The following is an 18,773-nucleotide window of genomic DNA, read 5'->3' on the forward strand; positions in this document are numbered from 1 at the left end:
TAAAGGAATAGAAGTCCAGAAAAATCAGGCAAAAAATACCAAACATGAAATATATATATATATATGTATATATATATGTATACATATATATATATATATATAATACTGTAAAGCAGGATTTATATTGTATCTACTTCATTTTGAAAAATTAAGCTTAATTGTTTCAGAGCTAGACAAATAAAATGAATTGAGAGAATTTCTAATAAGATTAAAAGCAAAAAGAAAAAAAGTTTTTTTTTCCTGGAAAATGATGGCTCAGAAAAATTGTAGGCCCATAACCCAGAGTTTGATGGATAGATAGAAATCCTTATCTGCTAAATTTGAGACACAGAGTAGAGTTAGAAAATCCAGGTGTAGTTCTTTTTCCGTCCTTAACTGTGTGCCCTTGGTCAAATCACAAACTTATGGGGTTCTCTGCTTTCAGATTTGTATAATTTATGGGAGAGAGGTAGGTTTGAATTCAGTGATCTCTACAATATTTTCTCCAGGTCTAAAAGTCTATAATAGAAACACTGGTAATGTGGTCAGCACAATAACATTGCAGTATTTAGAATCTAGGCCTATAGAGTTCTTACTCTGATGAAAGATTTTCCTGGTATTTCACCTCACACAAGAAGATAATTCACAAATCTTTCTTTGCCCCCACATTTGGGTCCCTAGGGATAGAGTGGTTTACAGAAAGAAGCACCCAACCATAATGTACCCTATATCTTTTTAGACGGAATGAAGTGAGCAAACATTTACAGATGATCTTTACTCTTTAATTCTCCCCTAACGAAGAAACGGTAACTCTCTGGATAGGAAGACTAAAAGACTACCTTGAACTTCTGACCGCTTGCAAATAGGAAAGCCCAAGGATGGAAAAGGGATTTCTCTGAGTTTGAACAGGACTAACAATAAGTAGCTATTTGATATGGGGCACTTTTTTCTTAATAGACTATAACATTTACCTGATATTTACAAAGGTGAAGACAGGTTAAAGCAAAATAGAAAGGTATTGATCCATATGCCCATGACTCCCAAATGGATTTGCTCTAGCTGCTGCTCTTCTCTGCACCTGCAGATGTAGTTTTCCAACTGTCTACTATATCCATTTGCCTGAATGTCCCAAAGGCACCTCAGAGTCCACACATCCAAAACCAAACTCATTGTTTTCCCTCTACCTTCATTCCCAGTCCCAGTTAATGGCCTCACTATTCATCCACTCACCCTAGTCAGTACCCTTAGCATCATTTCTGACGCTTTCTTGTCATTCATTATATCTAATCAGATAACATATATTCCTTTAAGAATCTCTCAAAGGCCCTCATACTTCTCCCCCAGGCCAGTGACTTAGCTCAGGTCCTTATTACTTTTTTATTTGGCCACTTGTGATTTTTTTTGTGAGCAGCCTATCCCCCTTTTTTCCCAATTTCCTCTTTACCCACTGGGACATTTTGAAATGTACTTGTGTAAGATAGAAAATAAAGATTAAAAAAATCTTATAATTTTCTTCATATCCTGACTGGAGTTCTTATTCATTTAAAACTTTCATGGATGTTCTTTCTACAGAACATCAAACACCAGGATGAGAAGTGAAAGTTTACTCAAATTTGGAACTTGCCACATACGGATGTTTGACATTCATTAGACAATATGATGAATGAGTGGCTTACTTCATACCTTTCATCGGATGTGTGGGCATTGTATAAACATAACCTGAGATTTACTCTTCATTTTTAAGGTACACACAGAGATGTTTTAAAATCCCCTTTGATCTTTTTTATGAGGTTTATGGGGTTTTTTGACATTGTTTATTTGAAAGCTGGATACATTTTTCCAGTTAATTATCTGCAGTCTCCCACTGCTTCTATTTTCAGAATTGATGTAGAGGACAGAAAGAGAGGGTTGGGTTTGAAAAAAAAAACAAACAAACTTGGACACAATTTTATAGTAAGAATTAGATAAGTTGTCAGATCACTTACCATAGAAGTCCTCAAGAATTCATAAAGTACATTATAATTTAGTAAGTACTGCCTTGGTTTTTCAAGTTATTCTAAATACTCAATCAATATTTTATTTTAGAATACATCTATTTAAAGCTTAGTGTATTTAACCATTAATTTCAATTACAAATGTGAACACACTTTCAATTCCTTGAAACTGTGGGTGATTTATTTCATCAGAGTGAAGGGCTATTCATGATAATAATCCTAAATTTCATATTTACAGTTCATATTCATAATTCCTATTGAATAAGCTACAAAGTGAGGCTTCACGAACGCTTGCAAAATATGTTAAACATAATCCTAAAATCACTAGTAAATAGGTCCACGTAATAATAGATAATTGGAGAGAGAACACAGCCTTTTACCATAATTGTGGAGCATTGAATAATTAAAAGCAGGTCTTTGACAGATAAACATGGTAAAATAATTTGGCTTGTATGAATGCTTGTAACTTAATGGGTTTTCTTTCCCAGTGTTAGATCCACATTAAACAACTAGCCAATAGTAAATATAAATTTGTAATGGAAATGACTGTACATCAGTTTTTGTTTGATAATAACTGAAAGGAAGGTATTATATTTCATTATTTGTTTCTGCTTCAGAAGGAAAAAAATCATCAATTACACATGCCTTCTGTGTGTCACCATAGTTTTATCTTTTATGTGGTAGAAGTTATTTTATGAATCTTGTCAAAAATAGAATGATATCAGATGACACATCTACCTTAAGCCCCAAACACATTCCTGGCCTCATCTGACTTACTCTGGTATTTCTCTAACATCCCACATGTCCTCATGCTCTGCTCCCTCTGGAACCTCTTCTGGATTCCAGATATCCTCGCCGTTTTCATCACTGCTTTGAGGGATGACTATGGAGAAAGGGAAGATAAAGCTGAGGCTGTTTCTATTCTTCATGCTCAGTTTAGGATCATCGAAGTAAAACATGTTCTATTTGTAATCACTAGTTTGTGTTTTGGTCCAAACAAGCTAACTTAGTAAAAAAAAAAAAAAAGTAGAATTTTTGAATCAATCCACAAACAGTACATTGCAAAATTGTAATAACAGTCGTAAAAAATTTGGAAACAACATGTAAGCAAAAAGAAGAAAAAAATCATCTGTAATCCAACTACCCAGAGATAATCAGTGATCGCATTCCAGTCTGTATGTGTACATACAACATATAATATGTAATATAACATATATATGTTAATATATGTTATAATATATGTATATATTATGTATATATGTATATGATGTGTATACGTATATAATATGTATGTATACATACATATACATACATATGTATGTATATATAATGTATATATGTATATGTGTATAATATGTATGTATACATACATATACATACATATGTATGTATGTATAGATACATACATATTATATACATATACATATATACATTATATATACAGTATATATAAAATGTATATATACATTATATAAACATATATATACATTATATATATACATTATATATATACATTATATGTATATATACATTATATAAACATATATATGTATGTATATGTGTACATATACATGTATATATGTTTGTGTATACGTGTATATATACATTATATATACATATATGTACGTATATACATATGCATGTATGTACATATGTACGTATATACACATACATTATATAATGTGTATATACATTATATATACATATATGTATATATATAATATATATATAATATATAATGTATATATGTATACATATATACATATATGTATATATGTATATGTGTATATGTATATATGTGTCTATAAGGTATATATGTATATGTATATATAATATATTATATATGTATATATTATAACATATATATTACATAATATAACATGTAATATAACATATAATACATACTCTGTATGTGAAAGAACATTTTCTATGAAACATATTATATATAACTTACATATGTAAAGAAATATTATACTTTTTTTTTCAGAAACATCAATAGGATCTTATGTCCAACATTTACATAAAAGAACCAATCAAACATACAATCATTTGATCCGGGGAGCCAATGCCTTATTTTGCTTTGTGTATTACTATCTAAAAACTTTGATACCTGTGTCATGAAAGCATGACATAATTCTTAGAAAACATCAGTTATAGAAACTGAAAACAGGGGCACCTGGGTGGCTCAGTGGGTTAAGCCTTCGGCTCAGGTCACGATCTCAGGGTCCTGGGATCGAGCCCTGCATCGGGCTCTCTGCTCAGTGGAGAGCCTGCTTCTCCCTCTCTCTCTGGCTGCCTCTCTACCTACTTGTGATCTCTGTCAAATAAATAAATGAAATCTTAAAAAAAAAAAAGAAACTGAAAACAGTGGATACAATGATCATTTTTTTTATAAAAAAAAAAAAAAAGATTTTATTTGGGGCACCTGGGTGGCTCAACTGGTTAAGCAACTAACAGCCTTCGGCTCAGGTCATGATCCTGGAGTCCTGGGATCGAGTCCCAAGTTGGGCTCCCTGCTCAGCAGGGAGTCTGCTTCTTCCAATGACCCTCTCCCCTCTCATGCTCTCTCTTTCTCTCTCACTCTTTATTTAGTTGACAGAGAGAGACTGAGAGAAAAAGAGCGCAAGCAGAGGTGGCAGCAGGAAGAGACAGAGGGAGAAGCAGACTCCCTACTGAGCAGCAAGCCCAAAGCAGGACTCTTTCTCAGGACCCTGAGATCATGACCTAAGCTGAAGGTAGACACTTAACACACTGATTCACCCCAGTGCCCCAGTGATAATTTTTTAATCTAGTATTTTCCTCATGTAGATGTGAGCCTCAAAGAAAATCTCTATCACTTGTCCTTTATGCAGGACTAAGCATATACCTGGGTTCTTACGTGTCATCTTTAAATATTTAAAAGCAAATGAGGCATGGAAAAGCCCAGCTTACATTTGTTCCAACATTAGGTGCAGAACATTATTTCAAGCTCTCCTTTCAAGCATCCCCAGAAATGCACCTGATTACCAGGTTTTCAATACTGCCAACTCTTTTGTAATTGTCTGCTTCTGTCTAGCATGAGCTTTGTAAAGCCTAATTACAGATTTCATATAAAATAGTTTGCATATGATTCATTTTTCTCAGAATTTAGAGGATATTAGATATACACTATCAGAAATTCAGGCAGCATAGAAACACATCAAAATTTGAACTAGCCTTCCAACATCTCTTGAATGAGGCAAAGAGACTCTTGAGTATGTAGGGGATAATAACTGAAATTTTAAAATCATCCCCTCAGACCTCATTTTAGCCATTATTTTAAACATTTTCCAGATAAAATCTTTAACAATCAGCTAAATTGATGAAGGAACTTCACTTCCTTTCCCTGTTCACCCTCTGGTAACTGTCATCATGACAGAATTAAAGCTTTCTATATTTTTGAAGATGTATAAAATGCTCAACTCTGTGAAAACGTATGGGCCAAAATGGTGGGGAAAATCTCCCCCAAATATTTATTCTAGTTTATAGAAGCCGTGACTATATACATCGCTTCATGGGCTTTAATTTATAAGCATTTTGATATAAGATAAAATTGTGTAGCTATTTATTATGTTCTCCAAAAGACTATTAACTCGATGGGAGCAGAGACCTTTCTATTTTGATCTTCCTCATAGCTCCAGAGATGCTACTACTACCTGGTACACAACAGGCTTTTAATAAATATTTGTTGAGTGAATTAATGAATTCTGTAAAATTCCCAGAATATAGCAGGGTAGAAGATGAAGAAACTAATCATTTTGGGAACTAGACCTTAAGTAATAAAAAAGTTGTTTAACCACACATGACTTTCTTGGTTTTACTTCTCAGGAAATATACCAAAAAGTGAACGTCAATAATTCAAGGCAAATTAATTTCCATTAATATAAAAGTGACTTACCTATAACAGTAGAATAAAAAAAGCGTCTTTATATGTAAACGACTGTTCATCATTTCCGCAATTATCTGAGTTCATCTTTGACAAACTCTAGTGTTAGTATTACTCTCCTTATACTTTTGCTCCCAGAGAAAATATTTTACTGATTATACTGATCTATATGCTTTGTTAAATAACTTACCTTGGAGCTCTTCTGTTGTTGGTGGTCCAATATTCCCAGGACCCATGGCTCCAAGGACAGATGAACAGTTTGGCTTGGAGAAAAGAAAAAAGGTCCAACAAGTAATTATTACTTGTGTAACCTTTATGACCGGTAATGCTTTGAATTTGATAAGCTTTCCATATAAAATTTCATAGAGCTTCTCATTTAATCATCATTGTTATACAACAAAGCGACAGATGCCAAGTATTATTTAGAATGTGTTTTCCTTTTCCTTTCAAAAAGTATTTAGTTTAATAGGCTGAAAGGCAGAACTGATCTTTGATCAGACAAAATCCCCAGTTCCAGCCCAGTGAATTGTGTATCCCTGCGGATAGCGGAATGAACCACATTCATCTCTTTGAAGGTCAGAACCAAGTATTAGTATAAAAGCATCGACACTTTTGGGTTTCGGCAGTGTCTTGCCAGAGTTAGATGGGGGATGGAAAAGGACGGGAAAGTTTCATAGAAACAAAAACAAACCACTAAATAGAGTCTTAAGTATTTAGATATCAAAGGACTCATTCGAAACTCCTGGTAACTGATTTTACTTTTTTTCCTCTGGGGACCTGAAACACTTTCTAGTCTGTCAAATACACGCTGAACCACTTCAGTCATCATGCAAGTTCATTTTGCCATCCCCTGTGCAAGCAAACACACCGTCATAGGACTGCCCCTCTATTCACCAGTACAAGAACAATTTTCCTTTTTTCAACTAAGTATGATACATATTACACTATCAGAATAGTGGCAACCACCTCATTGGTCCCTCTCCGGGGTCTTTTGATAATTCAAGAAATCCCAATATTTTCCTAAATGTTCTTGCTGATGCCAGACTCTGAAGCTCCAGTTTACTCCATTGCTGACAGTCAAAACATTGTTCTCTCCCTGGATCCTGGCAAACTAGCACATGAGGCTCTCTTTTCTCAGGCCCCTGCCTGGATCTCCCAAGACTTCAGGTATGTACAAAAGTTACAGTGTCCTGTTTGGGCAAGAGGAATAGTGTTTGTCCTTGAAAGCTGGTGGAAAAACTCACCTGTGTCTTTATTATGCTAAACTATTCCAACAGCTATAAATCAGAAATTAATCTGTAACATCTCAATGGCTTCTAAGACAGTAACCATTCCTTTCCAAAAGGTGCTTCAAAAGTGCAATGTCTCTGGTTAAGGTGTTACAGACAGTTTTATGTGGAAATCCCAAGATGGTACTCTACATTTTTTTTTCGTTTTAATCACTAAGGTCATATAAAGTAGTAGTGCTTTCCTTAAGTTATTAATCATCAGAATACTAATAGTCAATCAGGGCAAAGCATTTCTTGGAACATGAGGGCTTCTTGTTTTGTGGAGTGACTCCTTCCAAGGAAAATTAAAATCCATGGAAAGGAAAACTTGAACATTCCTAACAAAAATTGGTATGCCTTCCCTGCATAGTGATGATTGGATCAGTGAAGGAGGGTCTCAGTTTATTAACTTAATGAAAATAAACGATTAAAATCAAATTTCAAGTGGAATGAAAAATGAGGATAATAAAAATATTAAAAACCATCTTGCAAGTGTTTTCCATGAAAATATCATTTCAGCCTTTACCATGGAGCCACATCCCATTATCTGAGAAATTTATCATTGCAGTTCATGCCACTTTGCAATAGGTAAGAGAGTTAGAACAACTTGGTTACGGTGTCTGTGGAGTGGTGAACCTTATTTCCCACAGGTCTTAAGATTCCCATGTGAGTTTAAAAAACACTCTCTTCCTAATCTCCCAGATTCTTAGCAGTTCATGGTAGAGATGGCGTAAATAAGCCAACGTGTATACAACAGTTCTAATGTTGTTTTCAGAGAGTATTTTCAAAAACAGATCACTCTTGTGATCATTCCACAGTTCCCAAGATTAATATATTTTAAAAAATGAAAAACAATTTCTCTCCTGGAAAATTTAAGAGTTCATTGGAAACATTAATTATTCCCCACTGTTCTTATACTCCATTTCTATATCCTCTAATGATATCTGTACTCCAGTGTCTGAGTGACCAATTACCTCAAAATTGCTGGTAACCTAGATACACAGAATCATACGTTATTACAGTAATTTTCCTCTATGAATTGTACAATTTGATAAAATTATCCTCGCCTATTCTCATAATCACTCATCTTTCTCCTAGAATCACCTCTAGATGCAATAAACAACTCTATATGTAAAGGCCAAAGAGAACAGGCTTTGTTACCAGGGAAAATCTTTCATCTTTGAATCTGTCCCAGTTACAAGGTCCACTCACCTTTCTTGAAGACTGCTGTTTCTCAAATATTTAATATGCTTTTTGCATAAGACATAATCCTACCCTTCCTAGGATGTATCCTTCTACTTGAGCTTAAGGTAACCAAAATGTACTTGCCTTCCCAACTTCATTGATACCTTGCTCCTAAATTTTTCTCCAGTGTCCTGTGTGTTGTATATATTCAATGCTATCATTAATGTTCTGATTTTTGTTTGGCCTCTACTAACTTTTCCCTGACTAACACTTCTTGGATTCTGGCTCCAAGCTGATTCAGTTTCCATCCAAAAATTTTATTCCCATTGCACATCTTCCTTGATTCTGTGCCTTCCACCTAAACTCTTCTTGGGAGGTGGAAGTTCCATCCAGTGTTGATCTGAGCCACTGAATTTGCTGCCTATTCAGATTACATTTGTTTTTCCACACAATGGCAGAAAAGAATTTGGGGGGATGAGCAGACTGCTAGCATGCTCACTGGAGATGGTTTATTCATGGAAAATTGGGCATAATAACAACTTCACTAAGATCATGTAAAGCAAATTGATATATTCTGTTATTGTGTGAGATTTCTGGCCCAAATTTTGTCTTCATGTAGGCAGTCTGACAGCTGAGGTTTGCTGATACCTAAGGAGCAGGAGAATGGAGAGCAGGGGCTACATAGAAGTATTTTGATTATTCTGGGAATATGGGCAGTGACTGAAGGTCAGTTTATGGAACTATCCTACCCAAAATGAAGCCCACCTCGCTGCAGCAAGCCTCCCTGGGGCTGCCTGCCACGATCCCAAACACTATCCAACAAATCAGATTTCACAGCTATGTGTGAGCATATACCCAGAAGTCAATTTTAGTAAGCTAAAATTATAGTAGTTTATCCCATTATATGGGTCAAATTGCTCTCTGTTCTGTTGTCATGTGTGGACAAATTTTTAAAAATTAAGGGAGCTGGCAAGATTTCATTTCTTTTGATGGCTGCATAATATTCCATTGTGTATATATAACACATCTTCTTGATCCATTCATCTGTTGATGGACATCTAGGTTCTTTCCATAGTTTGGCTATTGTGGACATTGCTGCTATAAACATTCGGGTACACGTGCCCCTTTGGATCACTACGTTTGTATCTTTAGGGTAAATACCCAGTAGTGCAATTGCTGGGTCATAGGGCAGTTCTATTTTCAACATTGGGATAAAAATATATGTTTATAAAAAATTAAAAATTAAAAAAAATTAAGGGAGCTGGTTGGTGGGGGCCTAATTAACACTGTCTCGTGGAAATTATTTGTTTTATAGAAATACTGTCTAGGCTTAAAAATCCAAGTTACCACTCTCTGCAATGGTTGTCAAGCATTCTTTTTCCATAAATATAAATGACAAACATTTTGAAATGTGGCTATTGCTACCATAATTAAAGAACTATTTTCTTAGTGAGTGTTCAGGTAATTTAGAAAAAAGATAATTATGTTCGCTAGGAATGAACCAGAGGTGATACTCTCATGTATAACGACTCCTGCAACCTCCTGTTGGATGACACAACATTGCTCCCACAGCAAGGTTGGAACGAGTTGTTCAAATACAGTTTAACAACTTAGCATGAATAGAACTAATTCATCTGTAAGTATACAACCACCTGTCCAGGCTCAAAATCATCCTCTTCTTCGGGATAAAGTAGCTTAGAGAGGGCTTGCAGAGCTGAAACTGAAGAAATTGTTTCAATTTCCATATTTTCATATTCTAGATTTTCAGTTTCCATATTTTCAGAATCCATGTTCTGAGGAAGAAGATAATCAGAAAGAGATATTTTGGTTTTCTGTTTCATTGAAGACCGAAGATTAAATTTTTAGTCAGCCCTTGATAATGCCTAGCATTATACCACCACCTGAGAATTCTAGTGGGTTGGTTCGTTGGCTTTAGTGAAGAGTTCACACAAAATAATTGAACTGTTTTATGGTTATCATAGTGATACTATATATGTATATAATGAAGATTTTAGGAAATAACACATTAAAAACGTAAATAAGATCACCACGACTTATAATCCTACCAGCCTTTAAATTAACCCTTATAGGGGTGCCTGGGTGGTTCAGTGAGTTAAAGCCTCTGCCTTCAGCTCAGGTCATGATCCCAGGGTCCTGGGATGGAGAATCAGGCTCTCTGCCCAGCAGGGAGCCTGCTTCCCTTCCTCTCTCTCTGCCTGCCTCTCTGCCTACTTGTGATCTCTGTCTGTCAAATAAATAAATAAAATCTTTAAATAAATAACCCTTATAGTCACATTTAGGGTAGGAATTCAGGGTCCTTAAACATCTTGGAAATGTCACAGACTTTAATGAATAACCTGCATAAAGCTTATTGCGAATGATTTGGGCATAAATATAATGGGAATCTTTTCTACATCTCTGCTCATATTTTTCAAACGTAATTTTATAAAACTAACTCACGGAAAACACTTCTTTAGTGCTGTTATTAAATGATCCACTAAAATTTCTGCATTGTGCCTAGAACAGTAATACAAAGGGATTCTCAAATGTGTGCTCATACAAAATCACCTGTCAAAATCAATCTGCATGCAGATGGTATTTTACAAACCTTCTGTTTTATTATGTTTTACTATTATTTTGACTTTCTTTTTTTAAAATTTTATTTATTTGACAGACAGAGATCACAAATAGGTAGAGAGGCAGGCAGAGAGAGAGAGGAGGAAGCAGGCTCCCCGCTGAGCAGAGAGCCCGATGAGGGGCTCGATCCCAGGACCCTGAGATCATGACCTGAGCTGAAGGCAGAGGCTTAACCCACTGAGCCACCCAGGCGCCCTTGACTTTCTTTTTTAAATGGAAAACTGATCTTAATGCTTATTCAAGATGTCAAGGGTATGAAACACATGTGAAATAGCCTTGTATGTCTAGCGTAGAGGCAGTATATCAGAGTGGTTTAGAGTAAGGTCTCCAGAGTCATGCTGCCTAGATATGTATCTATCATTTACTTTGCAGCACTGTGACATTGGGCACATCATTTAAACTCTATACACCCCATCCTCCTTACCTGTAAAATAGGAATAATCATAGTGCTACCTCATAGGGTTGTTACAAGGATTGAGTAGCTTCACACACGTCAAAAAGCTTAGAACTCTGCCTCGCACACATTCTAACCATTGTAAGCACTCAACATATGTTAGCTATTATTGGTCCTTTAAAAATTTAATTTTGCTGGGCATGAATATCACTTCTAATAATGTCAAATAAGTTAATGATAAAACTCATTACACTGGAAACTCATTAAATTGGAAAAGGTGAAATAAATGGTGATAAAACAATCTTCTCTCACAGTATGGTCTGGTAGTCTGCTATGGAAATGAATAATTGACACATATTAAATTAAACAAAGAGGCTCTTGTTTGTATTTCAAAAGTTCTAGTTGATTATGTGTTCATTAAATATTTACTGAACATTAAAAGCAAAAAGTTTATTGACACATTTTCTACCTTTGACAACAAAAGGGGAAATGGATCCAGGTCTCAGATGCAGTGATATGAACAGTATTTCGAGTTGAGATTGCACAAACAATGAGGTTTTATAAAGCAAATATAGTAGAAACTGTTTTATTATTCCAGCATTTCCACCCCTTACAAAATTGTTGTTATGGCCTTCTTATTATTTTTAAAGATTTTATTTATTTATTTGACAGATAGATCAAGCAGGCAGAGAGGCAGGCAGAGAGAGGAAGGGAAGCAGGCTCCCCGCTGAGCAGAGATCCTGGGATCATGACCTGAGCCAAAGGCAGAGGCTTTAACCCACTGAGCCACCCAGGTGCCCTTGTGATGGCCTTATTATTAATAGCAATGTAGGTGAGAGAGTTTGCTAAAATATGAAAAACTGCATAAAATTATCATTATTATTTGGCACATACATTGTGCCTGCATACACAGATACTTGATGATGAGCCTTGTGAGAGCTTAATGGTGGGCCGGTGAGAGGGGAATAAACTGGAACCGGTAAAGCAAACCCAGAAGAAGGGTATTCAGAAGTTCCAAATACCGGGTCTGAGGTAGCAATCAGAACTCCTATTCATTTATTTTCATCTGCTTGGTAGGGACATGGCAGCAGTTTGGGGATATGAGCAGTGTTTCAGGGCAGAAAGATTGAATAAGTATGGTTGTAGGGAGGTCTGTTTAGGTGGAACAGAACCCTGGTCCATAGGTGGGGATAGAGGAGGCAGGGTCTGACTCTTGAGGATCTTTGAGGAGCTGGCAGCTAGACGAAGGTTCAGAATAGGGTAGGGCTCAACATCACTGCAGGAAAAGAAATCTAGGTACCAAATCATAGGCTTTCTCATGTTACTCTGGGCAGCTACGTTATGAAGTGAGTCTGTCGTTCAGTGAGTACAGTGGATACTGGATTTAGGGAAAGCAGATTTATTCTAAATCCCTACCAGTTGGGAAGTAGCTCTGACCTGGCTCTCTGGTGAGAGACAGGGCGGTGTGGACAGTGGGAAGCCATCCCTTTAAGCCGAGAGTCTCAAAAACCAGAGCTGGCATAGAGTCAGCAGTTTATGAATACTGAATGAAGCATGATTAAACTCACACGGCTATTGTATTTCAAAGTAGTCACCTTAGAAGGTTATACGCTGATGTAAATTATGCTATCAGTGTTCAAAATATTTTGGAATTGCCTTCATATGTATCACCAAGAAAACAGGTATCATTATAGTATCACTCAGTTTAATTATACAACAGATTTGCCTCCAAGTGATTTCTAGATGTATCAAGATATCACATCTACTTTCAAAATATGAAGATTTGCTGCTTTGAGATTCAAAAAAAAAATGTGCTACAGGCCTCAAGGCGATTCTAAGAGTATTTTCAAAGGTAATTTAAGCCATAGCAACAGCAAGTGGATAGACTCCCAAAGTGACTGCTTTCAAAGGATGCCCCTTCTTGGGATGTATGTTTGAGTATATAACAAATCATTCACAATAATTTATAGTAACACTCTATATATCTCAAGCACATTGGGACTTAGACTTCTTAAATTCCAAATTAGGCTGGCATAAAATGGCATAGATTCATATGTAGCTAAATGGGTGTAGAGATGTCATAATGAAATTGGCACTCTAGCAAAAATATTTTTACTATATCAACTGTAATAATCTGCAAACACAAAATAAGAAATCAAAATATGCTTGTTGATATATTTTGGGAATGAATCACCAGTACTTTGTGAATAACTAAATAGTTCAAAGGATCAAGAGAAAAACAGTGATGTGAATTTTTGGAAAAAAATAGTCTAAATTTAATAGAAATACAGATTCTGCCACCTTTTTTAGAAGTCTAAAAATTAACAATAGCTTATTAAGCTTTGTTGAAAACATTTATTTGGCAGAAACAGATCAACTGGACAAACTAAAGCAAGATGCCTTTTTACAGTGTTATTTATTTGAGGGATATCTTTCACCTGGAAATTTGACATGCATTAGTTTCCTCTCAAGCCTGGCAATCAAAGTCCTTTAAGATATCACCCCAACCTAATTTTGCCACTTCTTACTTATTCTTCTACATGCAATCTGTGTTCTGTTAAAAACTGAACTTCTTATTAAACATACCCTGTGACGCGTCGGTGGCTCAGTTGGTTAAGTGTCCAGGTCTTGAATTCGGCTCAGGTCATGATCCCAAGGTTGTGGGATTTGCTTTGGAATTCTTTCTCCTTCTTCCTCTGCCCTTCCCCACTCCCCAAGTAAAATCTTAAAAAAAGAACTTATGATCTCCTGCCTTTATACCTAATGTATACTTCCTTTTGCCTACTCAGTGTAGTGTAGTGATTTAAAAAAAAAAAAAAAAAAAGGAAAAAGAGGAAGGAGAAGATTCTAGAGTGCCACTGCCTGAATCTGGTATTACCACTTAAATAGGCCAAGAATAAATTGAAATTCAGAAAATTTAAGTAATTTCATTAAAAACAAAATATATTGCTAAATCGATTTGAGATTTGGTTCTTAGAAAATAAATTTTCCACAAGTGAAACCATATGATAATTGACTCTCTCTGCTTGACTTATTTCACCCAGCATAATCATAAAGAATTACCACATAATATCCTTTGAGAACTTGTTTGATAGGTAAACACATACCCCTTTCTTTTCTGAAAACAGATGCTATTAGCATCTCTGCCTATGTCTGAATTAAATTACAGTATACTGGCTATTTTTTTTTTTACACTTTTGACATCTATGCACATCAATGATTAGTAAAAATAATTCATTTTTGACTTTTTCTTTATAATATGAAGAATGATTGCCTTTTTTAGGAATGTCATAAAATGTACCAAGTCTTAAGTAACTATGAGGACTTGACAGGGTTTTCTTACAAATTTAAAATATATTCAATAGAAGATGATTTTTGGAAATACCTGGAATATTTCATATATGACCTTCTTTTGATTTAATACTTCCTCTATTATTCTTTATTTTAGACAGACTTAATACACTTGGCAGTAATCTTTCTCTCATTCTCATACTCCGCCACTATCTAAAAAGGAGCTGAGACAGCAAATTTTCCTTCAGGACTTTGAAATTTTCTCCCTAAGTCAAAAGGCTTGTTTAATTTCTTGGGGAAACAGTCTCTGTTCTGAATTCTTGTCATAATAGGAAGCTCTGAGAAGAAATGACCCCTAACGCTGATCAAATTCTGTTCTCTCCTTATACACAGATTTTATTTTATTTTTTGACACTGTTTCTTACCTTTTAACAGGTATAGTCCCACGACATAGAATACTCAATCTCTGATCAACTGTTGGTGAGTAGCAGCCTCGCTGAGGTTAAGTACAAGTAGTCTTTGCACACGACGCTTTAGCCCACTCAAGCATAGTCTGACTGCTTCTCCATCCTCAACGGATCTGACCAACGGCCGTTGGAACCCTCAGGGCACAGTGTTCACATTCTCGCACACAGGATATTGTCCACGCGGAAAGTGGCACCGGCCATTTTTTTTTCAGTTTGAACAACGTTATACCCCTTAAAAAATAAATATCTATGTAGATATTTATGTAGATACATAAATAGATACATAAATACATAAATATGTAGATATCTACATATCTACGTAGATCTACGTAGATATCTATCTATCTATATCTATGTTTATATCCCAGCCAAGGCACTCTGGGTAGATCATGCCTGTACGTGTAAAACAAAAGGAACAGTGGGTGCCTTGGAGCGCCCAGATCTACCTATAAGGGGACAGTTTTCATTCTCAAATTAATGTTAAAACCATAAGTGCATGTGAGTTGACACAGGCATTGTGAAGCCTTCGTGTGTTCATTTTGGCCTTCAGACGGTCAAACAGCATTTATTCCCCGGCATGGTAAAATTGACCCATCTCTCACTCACATCCTGAATAGACTGAGTTTTGTTATAGCTGCCTCCTGCTTCTAGTGTCCAGGGAAGGAAAACTTAGGGAAAAGGTCTGTACTCTTTGCGACTTGTGGCTTTTTTTGGGTAGCTTTCAGAGTCGTAACCACTCTAGAGTTCACCCTAGTTTTCCCGATAGCCAGGGCATTTGGGGACCCTTTCTTTCCCCTTTCTAAGGTTCAGGTTTCCTCACCTGGGTCAGTTTTCGGGTCGCTGGCTGGGCTCCGAAAATAGACAGCTGAGAGCGCTGCGTCTCTCTGTTGCCTAGGTAACAGTTTTGTTGCCCCCTCCACCCACCACCTCCGGGTTCCCGCTTGACTTTTCTGGCCAATCACAGAAGACTTTCCTTTGAAACAGCCCCAGAATCAACCAATCCGATCGCGTGCCAGTCAGGGTCAATGGCCGCCCTCTCTAGTTAACTAGGTGGACCCCAGTTAAGCGTCTGTCTCAGTTAGCGTCACTCCAGCGGTACCCAGTCCGCTGTGGAGGACGGTTTCCCCACCCCCCTGCTCGGATTAGGCCGAGGCCCGCCTCTCTGGCTGCAAGACAGTCTTGGAGGTCCTATCCATTTACTTTGGGTCTGTGACTGCGAGCGGCAGAGGCGGCGGCAGGCACCAAGGTAAGTTTGTGGGGATTTCGTTTGTCCCAGTCCTCTGCAGGCTCGCTCATTACGCTTTTCCCTCACGTGAATTCCAAACCGGACAATTCCTCCCGTGGACCTGGGACAACCGGGGTGGAAGGATAGGCTCGGTGGCTAGGGGGTTGAGGTTTTGCTGTAGCTCTGCACGCGCTCCCCACGCCCCCTCCCCACCCCGCGACAGAGACACGTTTTGTGATTCCTTCCCGGCTCAGCGTGTGTGTCTGTTTATACCCACGCGCGCAGTTAAGGCGGTATGGTGCTTCTTTTCCTCAGCCCAGCTTGTGTGTGTGGGGAGGGGGCGTGTAGGGTAGGTTAGTATCGCGCTTTTCCTTAGTTCGTCGTGTGTGTGTGTGTGTGTGTGTGTGTGCGCGCGCGCTCGCGCGAGTGGTGGGATCGTGCTTCTTTTCTTGGCTCAGCGTGTGTGTGTGTGTGTGTGTGTGTGTGTGTGTGTGTGTGTACGCGCGCGTGCTCGCGTGAGGGGCGTGTTTGTGTGTAAGGTGGGGTCGCGCTTCTTTTCCACGGCTCAGTGTTTGTGTGTGTGTGTGTAGGGTGGGATCTCACTTCTTTTTCTCTGCGGTGGGCAAGACTTCTGGGCCCAAACCCTTGGGGGGAGCATCCCTGCGGCCGCCAGACCTACAGCCCACTCCCAGTAACATAGAGGACCTAGTGCCCTTCTTTTCCCGCCTTGGAGTGGAGAAACGCTGATGCGCTGCCGGCTTGCCGCTGCTTGTCAATCTGAGTGTCTTCACTTCACGTAGAGGTACAGTTGTGACACTGGTTTCCCGTGAATTCCGTGGTTTGGTTTTAAACAAACGGGGGGAAAAAGGGAGATGGCTTAATAAGCATTTGGAGTTTTCAGAAGTGATTAGTTTTGTTGGATAGTGGAGCCCCTAATTCATTATTTGAGTGTTGTAAGCAAAGAGAGATAGGATGGCTTTAATGGATGGTTACTTTTGATTATTCACGGATTGGAATTCGATTAATGAGTTAACTAAAGTGCTGTCCTTCTTTTGACTGTCATGTTTTTCTAGCTTCCACCTTTTCTGGTGAAGGCGACGGTCAAGCTTGAATAATTTGTCCATTCTACTTGTTATTACCACAGCAAACAAAAGAAATACTTAAGTTATTGCCTAGAAGTAAAGTTACTGGCTTTTTGGCCAAATTAATTATACCACAATATCCCTTATGACTATAGATGATTAGAGTTTAAGTGTCTTAATTTTTCTATTTCTCTAGAAATTTGTGGAACTTTTCTATATGCTATGCTCTTTCTTTCTTTCTTTGAAGATTTTATTTACTTATTTATTTGACAGAGCTAGAGAGCACAAGCAGGTGGAGCAGTAGAAGTAGAGGGAGAAGCAGGCTTCCCACCGCGCAGGGATCAGAGACTGGGCTCCGTGCAGGCTCCATGCAGGGCTTCATGCGGGGATTGATCCGGGTCTACGCCCACTATGCTCTTTCTTGATTTTTTTTTATTACTGTTCTGCCTCATTGTGCATTATCCTAAGTCAGTAATGCCTAGCTAGTACTTCTCAGACCTTTTTTCTGTGACTACAGTAAGAAATAAATTTTTTGTTGTTGCCAAGTATATACGTATACAATATATAATTGACAGCCATTTCACAAAAACAATGCTTACTACATGCAATTCACTCTGGTAGTCTCTATTATGTATATATTTTTAATGTAGCCATAATCCACTAATGAATTCTTGTTCACATTTTGAAAAACACTGGCCTTCCAGTTTTGGTTTTCAAACTTTTATGTATTTAGGAATCACATAGGATGTTTGTCACTTTGGGGGAGGAAGAAAAATTTTCTCTGTCCCTCAAGATTCTTCTAGCTGGACTAAGACTTAAATTGACATGAGACAGATTAAGAGGAGAAAATGAAATTTAATTTTGTACATAGGGGGAATCTACAGACATGAAATTTCAGACAGGCAAAATGAGGTATAAAAGTCATCCAGAACTAAGGAGAAAATGGGGTCTGGGATTTCAAAGGAAAGGAACACAACTCACAAGAAGATGAAAAGGGATATATGTTTGGTAAACAAAGGTTTGCTGCACCGTTTAGAAACTGTAGGACTTAGAGAGGACTTTAATCAAACAGGTTTTGCTAGGTTCCTTCCTGTCTACTATACCTAGTTCATATTCTAATGTTATCTGTGGTAAGATTTTATTCTTAAAAATGAACTTTAAGGAGCACCTGGGTGGCTCAGTGGGTTAAGCCGCTGCCTTTGGCTCAGGTCATGATCTCAGGGTCCTGGGGTCGAGTCCCGCATTGGGCTCTCTGCTCAGCAGGGAGCCTGCTTCCCTTCCCCTCTCTCTCTCTGTCTGCCTCTCCGTCTACTTGTGATTTCTCTCTATCAAATAAATAAAATCTTT

The 18,773-nt window shown here is 37.4% G+C and overlaps 2 protein-coding genes across 6 annotated transcripts in view; one reads left to right on the forward strand and one right to left on the reverse strand.

Moving 5' to 3' along the window:
• Positions 1 to 16,009, reverse strand: part of DNAAF6 (dynein axonemal assembly factor 6) — a 37,338-nt gene extending 21,329 nt beyond the window's left edge. Inside the window, exons 1-5 of one of the 2 annotated variants that reach the window (XM_059386270.1) lie at positions 15,940 to 16,009; positions 15,078 to 15,350; positions 9,983 to 10,123; positions 6,068 to 6,140; positions 2,751 to 2,856 (exon numbers count right to left, since the gene is read on the reverse strand). In XM_059386270.1, the coding sequence (XP_059242253.1) occupies positions 2,751 to 2,856; positions 6,068 to 6,140; positions 9,983 to 10,120 (317 nt within the window). In that variant the 5' untranslated portion in view covers positions 10,121 to 10,123; positions 15,078 to 15,350; positions 15,940 to 16,009. Of the gene's footprint in view, positions 1 to 2,750; positions 2,857 to 6,067; positions 6,141 to 9,979; positions 10,124 to 15,077; positions 15,351 to 15,939 lie in introns of both variants that reach the window. The other variant, XM_059386269.1, reaches the window with a different exon arrangement.
• NUP62CL (nucleoporin 62 C-terminal like) overlaps positions 1 to 18,773 on the forward strand; it is a 102,658-nt gene that overhangs the window by 4,226 nt on the left and 79,659 nt on the right. For 3 of the 4 annotated variants that reach the window (XM_059386263.1, XM_059386266.1, XM_059386267.1), the window contains exon 1: positions 16,146 to 16,365. The gene's annotated coding sequence lies outside the window, so the exon portion shown is untranslated. Of the gene's footprint in view, positions 1 to 15,087; positions 15,133 to 16,145; positions 16,366 to 18,773 lie in introns of those variants that run through there. The other variant, XM_059386264.1, reaches the window with a different exon arrangement.

Source organism: Mustela nigripes, chromosome X, assembly GCF_022355385.1.
Source record: "Mustela nigripes isolate SB6536 chromosome X, MUSNIG.SB6536, whole genome shotgun sequence".
NCBI lineage: Eukaryota > Metazoa > Chordata > Mammalia > Carnivora > Mustelidae > Mustela > Mustela nigripes.